The sequence below is a fragment of the Ictidomys tridecemlineatus genome, chromosome 2 (genome assembly GCF_052094955.1).
Source record: "Ictidomys tridecemlineatus isolate mIctTri1 chromosome 2, mIctTri1.hap1, whole genome shotgun sequence".
Taxonomy (NCBI): Eukaryota; Metazoa; Chordata; class Mammalia; order Rodentia; family Sciuridae; genus Ictidomys; species Ictidomys tridecemlineatus.
This window is the reverse complement of record NC_135478.1, coordinates 201709912-201722955: the sequence shown is the minus strand read 5'-3', so window position 1 is coordinate 201722955 and position 13044 is coordinate 201709912. Positions and strand designations below refer to the sequence as shown.

The window sequence follows — 13044 nt, the reverse complement described above, 5'->3', positions numbered from 1 at the left end:
AACTGAGCTACATTCCCAGCCCCTAACAATCTGATTTTTGAAAGTTAGGTTTTCTTCACTTTTTTCCCTATTTTTTATTGGTGCATTATAGTTGTACATAATGGTGGAATCTGTTGATTTTTTTCTTAACAATATATAATTGTCCTCTTTCCACATTAACAAATATAGAGCTGTACTGGCTCCTTGGTACACAACCCTGTGCACATACAAAACCATACTATGTTTAACAAGGGATATACTGAACTATGTTTAACAAGTTCCTTCTAGTACACATTTACACTGATTCCAATTTTAACTATTATAAAGTTAAAATAAGTATCCCATGTAAGTTGATTTGACAGATTATACCTATATCCTTCGAATAAGTTATCAGAAGAGAAATTATGCTATCAAAAGGTAAACAAATCTTAAATTTTGCTGAACAATGCAATAGTGTTCCCTAACAAGGCTGAGTCTAATAGGTATCTATAGTTCTTTTATTATCAGTTTCTTCCCTCAATTTACTATTATTTCTCATCATTGTCATTTGCCTAATTCCAACAGCCCTGCCATAGGACTGAAAGTTTGAGATCAGCCTCAGCAACTTAGTAAAGCCCTAAGCAACTTAGTGAGATCCTGTCTCAAACTAAAAAAATAGAAAGGCCTGGGAATGTGGCTCAGTAGTTCAGCAATCCTGGCTCAATCCTCAATATCTACCCCCCCCCGCAATTTTTTTAAATTAAAAATGCACAGAGTGTACCCTTGCCCTCAATATGGCATTGGTAAAGAATAAGACAGTAAACTCCTTAGAAAGGCCGGGAACCTCAAGAAAGTCTGTCAAAGATTAAATAAAATATGGACTTGGAGCGCGCAGCCCGGGTTCTATCCTCAGCACCACATACCAACAAAGATGTTGTGTCCGCCGAGAACTAAAGAATAATAAATATTAAAAAATTCTCTCTCTCTCTCTCCTCTTTCACTCTCTCTTTAAAAAAAAAAAAAAAATATGGACTTGGATAACTCGGTGGTAAAGAACTTGCCTAGCATGTGCCCTTGAGGCCCTAGGTTCAATCTCAAGCAGCATAAGAAACTATAACAACAACAAAAAAGACACAAATAACCACTATTAGGCAACAGCATATCAAAACAGATGCTGCAGGGATTAAAACATAATAAGACAACTTTATGCTTACAGATTTGACACTGTACAAGAAATGGACCAAATTCTTGAAAATCACCAAGTATTTGTTAGCCAAGATAAAAGAGATTACCTGAATAGTCCTAAAACCATTAAGAAAAATAAATTTGTAATAAAAAAGCTAATAATAAAGAATATCTAGGCCCCGATGGTTTCACTGGAGATTTTACGAAACATTTAAAGAAGAATGAACCAAAAAAGATGACAAAAGAGCTGGGCGCTGTAGCTCAGGAGGTTAAGGCAGGAGGAGATTCAGAGTTCAAAGCCAGCCTCAGCAACTTGGTAAAACCCTAAGCAATTCAGTGAGAGGCTGTCTCTAAATAAAATACAAAATAGGGCTGGGGCTAGGGCTCAGTGATGGAGTGTCTCTTATTTCTATCTCTGTATATCCACCAAAAAAAAAAAGACAATAAGGGATCACTTCCTAACTCATTTTATATGAGGTCAGTATTACTCTGATAGCAAAACCAAACAAAGACAGTTCAAAAACAGAAAACTATACACTAATTTTTCTTATAAACTTAGATGCAAAAAAAAAAAAAAATCTCAATAGAGCCAAGCACAGTGGCACCTGAGTATAATCCCAGGGATCTGGGAGGTTGAGGCAATAGGATCACAAGTTAGAGGCCAGCCTCAGCAATGTAGCAATATGCTGTCTTCAAATAAAAAATTAAAAGGGGTTAGGAAGTAGCTCAGTGATAAAGTGCCCTTGGGTTCAATCCCCAGTACCAAATCAAAACAAATAAAAACCAAAAACCTGCCCCCAAAACTCAACAGAACCCCAGCAAGTAGAACTCAGCAATGCATAATGATATACCACAATCAGGTGAGACTTATAGGCATGCAAGGCTGGTACAACATTAAAAAAATCAATCAGGTTGGGGCTGAGGATAGCTCAATTGGTAGAGTTCTTGCCTTGCATGCACAAGGCCCTGCATTGAATCCCCAGCACCACCATCAAAAAAAAAAAAGAAAGAAAGAAAGAAAGAAATCAAATCAATAGTCGAAAAAGGAAAATTCGTATAATCATATCAATTGACTAAAAAAAGGGTAAGGAGAACATCACTCTTATTCATCATCATTACCTAATAACAGGTATACAAAAATGTTAATGAATTTTTTTACCCTGTATAACAGATGTTCAATGAATAAAGAGAGAGTAATCAGAAGTTATAGTGAAAAAGAGCACATTTTACCGATATACCTTTCCTCCAGTGAGTAAAAGGGCTCCATTCCTAAGTCCTGCAACAAGGGACATCAACTGCCGAGAAAATGGGCGTCCCAGTAAGCTATGAGTGATGTGCTCCATGGAGGATATGCCTAAGGAATTCACTCCTCTGCAAAATATTGTTAAGTGATAAGACTGAAGCAAGATAAAATCTATCAATAAAAAAATGTTAAAACTTCCCTTCCTGGTGTCATTAATGAATTTTAAAAGACTAAATAAAATCTTAGAAATTCTCATTTACTTAAGAGAAGGTATACTGATTATAATGCTACATCTGATTCACAGCTTTTAAAATTAGTTTTATTACTTTAAAATGTGCAGTAACAAACAGTATTGCCCTAATAGGATTAAAGGATCTGTCTTGGCATACATAAACATTCTCTAACCCTTAAAAAATTTTTAATTTGGTAATCAATGTAGTAAGTGGGTGCTTCTGAAGTGCTTAAGATAACTGAAGACTTATTTCCTCTTATACAACAACTCTGAAATCCTGTTTCAACTTGTAGATTATATAAACATGAACTTACTTCTTGACTTCTATGACAATTTCACTTATAATGATCGAAATGTAAACACTTAGAATCTGAAGATATTTTTCTTTATAATAATGCATACTATATTGTACTTAAACATTTTTACTTTATGGTTTAATTCTTTTACTAAAACATTTACAAACTATATAGAAAACTACATCACTATATCATCTACTAAAAGCTTCTAAAGAATTCTAAGGGGTAATATTTATATGAGATTTTCACATATTATGTAAGAAATAAATTAAGAGGAGGGTTTTTTTGTCTGAAAAATTGAGAAAACACAAATAATCCCAATTATTATAATAAGACAGTGAAGGAATAACTTAATTTGAAATATTTTAAAACATTCAACTAATGTTTTTAGATTTAACTTTCAAAATGCATTTATTTGCTGTAAGAATTATTGTTTTATTTAAGCACATATGATCCATATGATATCTAGTTGCTTCTCACAAATCAATTTTTTTTTCAAAAACCAATTCTTGAAGTAAAATTTTTAAAAAGCTTCAAACTTCTACCTAAGAAGACATGGGAAATCTCTATCTGTGAAGACAGAGACAATCCTGGAAAAAATATCTACTAACATATAAATAAGGTCATTTGCTGGCATTAGTGTTTACACAAAGAAACCCTGCCAGAGATAATATCAAAACATGTCTCCAAACATGCTAGTTTGGCCATAACTTCTTACCCCAAAGAGTTCAGCTTTAAAAAAGGAAGAATAAAGTCAATTTCCTCACTGTTTTCTTCTTTTATCATAGGATCTAGAAGGACCTATAGTAGCAAGGAAAAATTAGTTTTACATTTCAAAGTTATGTCTTTTGCCTGTTTTCTTGGGTCCCAGAAAACTGAACTGCTGATTCTGTTACACCAGAGAGAATAGATAAATTGTGCATGCAATATCATTAACTAAAACATGCTTATAATAACACTTTTCTCACCCACGGAAGATAAATATTTATGGTTAATGAGCAGAAAGAATATTATTGCCTTAACATTTTACAAATGTCTTTACCTGCAATTTTGATTTGTGCAGCATTTATTCTTTTCACAATTGTTACATTTGTATCTTCTCTGAATTATATTTCAAAATCAAAAAAGTCTAGTTATAAACCACTGAAATTCTAAACAACTAGCACAACTTCAATTCTATCAGAAGAGCAAATATTCTATCTAAAACACATTCTAAAGTGCCTGCTCTTAAAATACTTCTGGAAGAAAATTGATCTCATATTAATTGTGAAGAGTTATAAATTAGAACTGTCAAAATAATACAACAAAATTGCATGTAAAAATATGAACAGGAGAATTTTAAATCATGATTCACTTGCCAATTAACACAATCAACTCTATTCCTGAAACTTAACTGTGCTGACACATTGATTTTGAAATTTAGTAAAAGTCAATAATTTATATCAATAACTTATAGCAATTATACAAAATATTTTAAATCAAGTTATTCCTTAATCTTATCATTTGGGTTTCAAATACAATTTAGATTGCAAGGAAATTCATACTTTATTATCAATAAATTACATATTACAAATATTGCTTTATGAAATATTCAACAGTATATAATTACTTGTATTGTGGTCTTCTGTAGCAGATTAGTACTCAACAGAAAAATATTTTTTTCTTTTTCTTTTTCTTTTTCTCTTTCTTTTCCCCAACAATGAATTATACTCAGAGAGAACTCTTTCAACCCTATTGATAAAAGAAGTAATAAATTGGGAGTTGGTACTGAAATTGAGATGAATTACTTTACGATTTTAAATATCAACAATATTTAAATCAAATCTTTAACACATAAAAATCTGTTTAATATCATAATTGTTTCACTGGTCACATGTGACTCAAGTTGGAAAAATAATTAAAAATTCTATATGACTACCTCAGTAGAAAAAGAATGTCCAAAAAGCAAATTTACCTACCATCTTTCATTTCCAGCTTAATAAATTCTTCCTCTGATATTATCAGAGGAAGCAAGGTGGTAGCAGACTGCTGTAGCCATGAATAGAACACAGCTTTTACATCTTCTTCACTTATATCTTTAGGCTACCAAAGAAAAGGGAAGAATAGTAATTAATCATCCTAATATTAACACCCTTATTTTAACATCTTCCTCATAAAATGCAAACCTTAAATAAACAAAACCAATACAGGATGTTCATATTTTACAAACATAGATTTGAGATTTGTCATTATAGTTAGTATGCTGAGTACAGGGCAGCATGAAGGAACATTGTGTTAAGTGGCAAAATTGAAAACACTCCTTTTTCCACATCCAGAGAAACAAAAAACATAATTTGACTTGCTTAATAACCCCATAGCATTCTAATCCTATTTTCCCTTGCCTCCCTCTCCTATTAAGACAGGAAAGCAAAATCCTCCATTTTCAGCTTAGAGCTGGATTTGTGACTTCACTCTGGTCAATGGTGTGCAATTAGCTATCAGAAAGGGCTTTTTTTCCTAATCAAAGTTAAGAGGTTTTTGCCTTTTTATTTTTTGCTTAGTGGAATGCAGACCTTATGTCTTATGCCAATGCTGTTCAGACAATAGCATGGCAAACTTTTTTTTTTTAATATTTATTTTTTAGGTGTAGATGGACACAACACAATGCCTTTACTGTTATGTGGTGCTGAGGATGGAACCCGGGTCCCGCCCATGCTAGTCGAACACTCTACCACTGAGGCACAAACAATCCCAGCCCCTGATGGCAAACTTTTTACATCTAAGAGGAGAAGAGTCAAAGCTGAGGATGGAGAAGAGAAAGACCAATGGAGTCTAGATTGTCAATGGCATGGTTTAATCACCAAGGAAGTCCTTCAACCTCCCGTGTACAAGAGAAAGAGAAAGCCCTTCTATGCTTAAGTCATTATTTATTTTCTTTTTTAAGCTGCCCACAGCCCAGATATACTAAAAAACTGGAGTATTAATAAATCATTCAAAGGTAGAAAGAAATTCTAAGAAAAACATGACTTATTTTTAAGTTTAAATTAAGCTTTTAAATCTATTCCAAATTAAACATCAGAATTAATAAAAATTCTTCTAGAAAAGATATTAATATTTGCCTAGGAAAACAGACCTCTATTTTACCATTTCTCAAACTATTTCTGATCCATTTCATACATAGTCAAGCTTAGATCTGCTGATGAAGTTTAGTTAAGAACATGATCACAGGCCTGGAACCCCAGTAACTCAGTGGTAGAGTGCTTGCCTGGCACGTGTGAGGCACTGTATTTGATCCTCAGCACCACATAAAAATAAAATAAAGGTATTGTGTCCATATAAACCAAAAATATATATGTATTTTTAAAAAATGATAGTAATAGCTGGACACAGTGGCACACATCTATAATTCCAGCAATTCAGGAGGTTGAGGCAGGAGAATCAAAAGTTTGAGGCCAACCCTGGCAATTTAGTGAGACTCTGACTCAAAATAAAAAATTTAAAAAAGGGCTGAGGATGCAACTCAATGATAGAGCACCTCTGTGTTCAATCCCCAGTACTGCACAAATCAATCACAAAAATAGTTACTTCTTTGGATATTATTGGACAATGTTATTAAATACCTAAACAAAGTCATAAATTAAATTGAGAACTATCTGAAATTAAAAATTTAATTAAAGCAACCCATAGTTCCTTCAGAATAACTTCATATTCCAAATGACATAATCATAACCCAGAGAGACCTGCCAAAGATCAAAGCTTCCACTAAAATATGCAATTAAGAATAAGGAAGGAATTTTGTAATAATACCCCATTACTAAGACAAAAAAAAGTCTAATGATCAATAACTATTTTAAAAAAAATTTTTTTTAGTTGTCGATGGACCTTTATTTTATTTATTTATATTCAGTGCTGAGAATTGAACCCAGTTCCTCACACATGCTAGGCAAGCACTCTACCATTGATCTACAACCCCAGCCCCTATTTCTTTTTTCTTTCTTTCTTTTTTTAACATATGGGATCTAGTATTTGAAAAATACCAAGATCATTAACCAAAAAGTTAAAATAAAACCCTGTGCGTGCTATAGTCAATGGGTTAAATGGTCAATTACATACTGCTAAGAAAATAATATTTATTTTATGTGTTTTCCTCTTCTCTAGTCAGATAATATAAATTAGCTTATCTGGTGTTTCATCAACTAGAAAGTTGTTAAATTGGTTCTTCCACAGCATAACAACTATCACAATCCTGAGAAATCAAAGTGCCATCTCAATTACTAGAAAAAGTTTAAATCATGTTTGAAATTTCTTAAACATATAATGTAATAATAGTTTTCCTATATTAATAGTAATTTGAGGACTAGTAACCCAAACTGGTACATATGACATTATTTAAAAGGTTTCAAAATTAAGTTTAATATTTCATTTCCTAACCATATCAGTTTCCAAAGAATTAACTGATTAGAAAAGTAAAACAGGATAACCCTCTTTTAGGCTGTAATACAAATATTAAAATGACAGAAATTTTAAAACTTACATAGATGTGGCAAAAATCTTTTTTTTTTTCTTTTTTTTGGTAATACTGGAGACTGACCCAGGGCCTCAAACTTGCTAAGCAAGTGGCTCTACCACTGAGCCACATTCCAGCCTTTTTTTGGAGACAGATTCTAACAGATTCTAAGTTGCGCAAGTTGGCATCATCCTGTCCCAGTTTCCTGAGTAGCTGGTATTACAGCCATGTGCCACCATGCCTGGCAAAAATAACAATCTTTAAAAAAAATTTTATATATATATATGTTTAGTTGTAGCTGGATACTACGAAATAACTTTATTTTATTTATTTATTTTTATGTGGTGCTGAGGATCCAACCCAGTGCCCCCGTGTGCCAGGCTAGTGTTCTACCACTGAGCCATGACCCCAAGCCCAAAAATATTAATCTTTTAAAAGGCAAAATAACCTGTAAAATGTAGAAATAACCCAAGTGTCTATCAACAGATGAATGGTTAAAAAAGGTTACTTTTTTTTTTTAAGAGAGAGAGAGAGAATTTTTAACAACATCTTTGTTTTATATGTAGTGCTGAGGATCGAACCCGGGCCGCACACATTTCAGGCGAGTGTACTACCACTTGAGCCACATCCCCAACCCGGTTAAAAAAGTTTTTCTCACACACACACACACACACACACACACACACACACAAACATTTGTATGTGTATGTATGTATGTGTATATAAATAATGAATGTATATCAACACACATGTGTGTTTATATATACATGTATAAACACCTGCCATAATATGGCAAGACTTTGAAAAAGACTATAAGTAAAATAAGTCAGATACACATAACAAATATTATATGATTCCACTCATATGCAATATCCAGAATAAGCAAATTCATAGAGCTATAACACAGATTAGAGGTTACCAGGGAATGGGTGGGGTAGGGGTTGAGGAGTCCTTGCTTAAAGAATGCAAAGTTTCTATTTGTGGTAGCACAATATTATGAACATAGTTAATGCCACTGAATTGTGCACTTAAAAAATGGTTAAAAATGGCATGTTTAATATTACACATTTTTTAACATAATAAAAAAGAATACTTGTCCTTCTAGCAAAAAGAAGCACACATTACTTAACAAGAAACTTCATAACTCACATAAATAAATATTTTGATATAACATATATATTTGAACTCACTAAGTTTTCTCTAGGTTGTAATTTTAGAGATCTTGGAATTTTAGGGGTAATTTCCACTGGAGTTATTTTGACTACTGCATGCATTTCTATATTTAGTCTCTTTCTCAAGTCATCAGGAATCTGAAATTTAAAAACAAACAAAAATACAATTATGTTCAAAGCTTAATAAAACAAATCTCATAGCATAAATACTGATATTAGTGTCTATGAATTCAGGTGACTTATAGAAGCTATCATGACAAACAGCCATCTTAATTTGAGCTTCTGTAACAAATACCGTAAACTGTATGGCTTATAAATAACAGAAATTCATTTCTCACAATTCTGGAGGCTGGGAAGTCTAAGATCAAGGTACAGGTAGATCTGGTGTCTGGTGAGGGTTCTCTTCATAGTCCTTCATGTGAGAATACCCTTCTTGCTATGCTCCACATGGTAGAAGGGGTGAATAAGCTCCCATGGTCTCTTCTATAAGAGCACCAATCCTATTCACAAGGGCCTCATCCTCATGGTCTAATCACTACACAAAGGTTTCACCTCCTAATACTATCAGCTGGGCCATAGATTTCAACATATGTATTTCAGGGAAACACAAACATTCCAACAATAGCAATAATACAATCAGATGGAAGTGCAGGTATTATTATAACATACACATTTTAACTTAACCCAATTTTCTTTGTTGTTGTTGATATAATCTTCAGAGTTAAGAGCTTTAAATGAACGTATCTGACTTTATCCACAATAAAAATATTTTAGACCATGATACAACTATATTCAAATTAAATGTTACTGGCAATCTTTGAGCAGTCTTTATCTGTGAAAGCTAAGAAACAATAAAAAAGATGAAGTGGACAAAGGTAATTACAATCTGTCATATAATTAAATTCAGACAGAAACTTAATCTAAAAGGCAAAGAGTAAAATTTCTCATTCCCATTGATGAAATATTCTAAAATTAGATTGAGATGATGGTTGCACAGCTGTTATACTAAAACAAGTGAACTGTACACTTTAAATTTTATCTCAATAAAGATATTAAATTTTTTTTCTCATCTCCCTAAAACCAGTAAGCACTGAAAGCATAAAGACTTTAATCTCACTTTACTAAATGTGTAAATTTCTAAAATAGCAAGTACGGACATATTAATGATAGACAAAAGCATAAAAACTCAAGGTGCATATTATCACTTAACGACTAATACATTTTAAACATTACACAGTGTATACATATATGAAAACATTACATGGTAACCTCACTAATATATACAATTTTATGTATCAGTTAAAAATTAATTAATTTTATTTTTTATTTTTTTTTGAGAGAGAGAGAGAGAGAGAGAGAGAGAATTTTAACATTTATTTTTTAGTTTTCGGCAGACACAACATCTTTTGTTTGTATGTGGTGCTGAGGATCGAACCTGGGCCACATGCATGCCAGGCAAGAGCGCTACTGCTTAAGCCATATCCTCAGCCCAAAAAATTAATTAATTTTAGAAAAACAAATTTAACTAAGTTTCCTGTTTTTAAAAACAAAACACTGCACAGAGTATAATGGCTCAAATCAACACTAATGTGTTAGTTGTATTTCCAAGTTATCAATTTTGACCTCTCAAGTAAAGCCTGTTTGAATACCTAATAGCAATTACTATCACTTCTCATTCTTTGCCCATCATTCTTCTTCATGATGAGCAGGAAGTACAGACTCCTTATTGCTTTCTTATGTGGTCCCCAGATATTTGCCATTGGTATTTCTTCACCCTCTTTTCACCATGATTTCAAGGAACTAAAAGGAGATTCCTATCTAATGGCAAAAACAACTAAATCACAACTTCAGCGTCAGAGAATGTGAGTTTGAAGATGCAGTGGGATCTTGTACACCAATGGTTTAAAGCTAACAGAAATAACAGTTTGGGGTCAAATAAATTAAAACCAACAGATTAAAAACTTTTAAGTTACTTGCATAAGGTAACTTAAAAAACAGGTAAAACCATGAGAGTAAAAGAAATCTACAAAGACGACAACTATCCCCCTTGATTTTTCTTCCCCTTGCTAACAGTTTCCTCCATCTAATCACTATGAAGCCTCAGTGATTCAAAAAAATGAGACTGGTGACTCATGTCACATAAATTTCCTCTCTCTGCTTTACATAAGTCAAAGAGGAAATATCCAGCAGGGTAAGCAGCTTTGGGATGTCCCAAGCTAGGTACCATCCTGGGCAGCAAGTCTGTCTCATGTCCTGGTTCTCTCCCTACACTAGGCATCTTCACAATATATAAAAAGTCCTTTTTTGGCTTTCAAGAACTTGGAACAAATCCTCTGCATGTATTAAAGATGTAAGGCTTTGTAGGGCACTCCATGTTGAGCATGAACCTAAGAGTCAATCTGTCTGGACTTGAATCCTAGTTCTTTCCCTTACAAGCTATGCAACCCCAGGCAAATAATTTTGACCTTTCTGGGACTATACCTATCCAAGTCTACTTGTCTGGGAAATGTACAATCTTTACCCAAATAAGAACTTTTAGTGCAAGCAGAAATCTGTTACCTCAGTAATTTTAGATACTGTATTCCTTATTGGTTTTTAATTTATGTATAAAATATTATTCTAATTCAAAATTAGGGGAAGTTTAAGCATCTTAAGTTATTCCCTAAACTATAAAATTCATACTAACCCAGACTTTCCCAAGATGGAGAAATTCTACATTTTTGGTGTATCTTATGGTATTCTTCAATTCCTCCAGTCCATTCCAGACTACCTTTAGCACACAAGTCTTATCAGCTTCTTGACCATGATCTGTGCTAATCTGTTTTTGATCCAGTAGCTCTGACATCTGTTTCTCTTTTTCAGGTGACAGGATATTCTGTTTTGTTTTACTTTGTTGTTGCTTTGGAGAAAGTAGTTTAACTAGTTTTCCATAGGTCACAGTAAAGCTGGGCTCCATATCAAAATATTCTTGGTCCCATGGAAATACATGAATGGCACAGTGTTTGTGAAACACAGAAGTTGCTGACGTCCTATGTATACTGGGAGGCTGAGATTTGCATACTCTGAATATATTGTCTAGTGGAACAACCTTTGACTGCATATTTTTGAATGCACTAATTTCAGTTGCGCCCCAGGATGTTTCTTGTTTCTTCTCAGATCCAAAAGAAAAAATGTTACCTATCATAGTCCATAAGCTTGGTATTGATGATGAATCAACTGAAACCTCTGAGTCTGTCTCATTAGTCCCAATGACTCCCAAAGTATTTGACTGAAGTTGCTTGGTTTGAAATTCTTCTGTTATTCCTTTTTGTCCATCTCCTCCATAAAAATAAAATTTTCCACTTATGTCATCTGCTTTTGAAAATGTATTCTCTTTGGCTTGGCGTGTTTTGGGCTGAATAAGGAGTTTGGTGTTAGTTTCCAGCCTTCCATAAGTGGCAGGTGGCATTAGTGCAACTATGTAGAAAACAGAGCTCATTAGTGGATATTCATTTCTGCTTTGGACTCAGTGCTACGTTTAGAGTACAATGGCAAATACTATAACAGCACCTACCAATCTGGATAAATATGTAAGTTTGTTGATCCACCCAAACAGGAAAAATAGCTTTTGGAAAAACTATCCGAATCTGATCTAGAAGATGCTGTTCCAGGGAAGCAGCATGAAGCTCCTGGAACCAAGACAAAAGATAATTAATTCACTTTACATTTTGTCCATTCCATGTCTAGTAAGGAAATCTCAATTCATTCTTTTTCATTTTAATAAACCTTGAGTATATCTATATAACATGATATTATACATATAGATAACAAGAACATACTACAGTGAAGCAAATTAACATATCCATCATCTCACAGTTACCCATTTTTCTTTCTTTCTTTTTTTAATGTGGGAAGAGCAATTAAAAATCTACTCATTGAGTATAAATCATGAATACAGTATAATTTTTAATCTATAGTCCTTCTCTTAAATATCTGTTATCAATTCATTCTTATAACCACATCCACTCAGAATGAGGCTCAGAGAAATCCTAAAGACACTGATATTTCGAGTAGTTTAGCCTTAAAATGAGATATTTCCATTCCTTCCTTTCTTTCTTTCTTGTGGTACAGAAGATTGAACCAGGGATAATCTACTATTGAACCACATCCCCAGCCCTTTTATTTTTTAAGACAGGGTCTTACTAAGTTGCTGAGGCTGGCCTCCAACTTGTGATCTTCCTGCTGCAGCCTCCAAAGTCACTGGGGTTACAGGCATGTGCCACTCTGCCCAGCTGTAAATACCTTTTTTCCCTGGTACTGATGATTGAACTCAGAGCCTCCCACATACTCGGCAAGCTCTCTACCACTGAGCTATATCTCCAGTCCCTTATTTTTTCTTTACCAGTATCTCCCAATCATCTGCTGAAAGGGGTTCCACCTCTACTTGTTGACAAGACACCACATGAGAACATGGCTTGAGAAACACCTGGAAA

General features: G+C 33.6%; 1 protein-coding gene across 7 annotated transcripts in view; it reads right to left on the bottom strand.

The window, feature by feature from the left end:
• The window catches only part of Pex1 (peroxisomal biogenesis factor 1), a 48314-nt gene that overhangs the window by 25349 nt on the left and 9921 nt on the right, over nt 1-13044 (bottom strand). For 5 of the 7 annotated variants that reach the window (XR_013435304.1, XM_078040419.1, XM_013365304.4 and 2 more), the window contains exons 3-10: nt 12954-13037; nt 12126-12240; nt 11259-12028; nt 8591-8710; nt 4873-4996; nt 4524-4645; nt 3633-3715; nt 2382-2514 (exon numbers count right to left, since the gene is read on the bottom strand). Coding sequence is in view for 6 of the 7 variants with exons in the window: in XM_078040419.1 (XP_077896545.1) it covers nt 2382-2514; nt 3633-3715; nt 4524-4645; nt 4873-4996; nt 8591-8710; nt 11259-12028; nt 12126-12240; nt 12954-13037 (1551 nt within the window). In the remaining variant the exon portion in view is untranslated. The other 2 variants (XM_021720390.3, XM_078040420.1) reach the window with 2 other exon arrangements.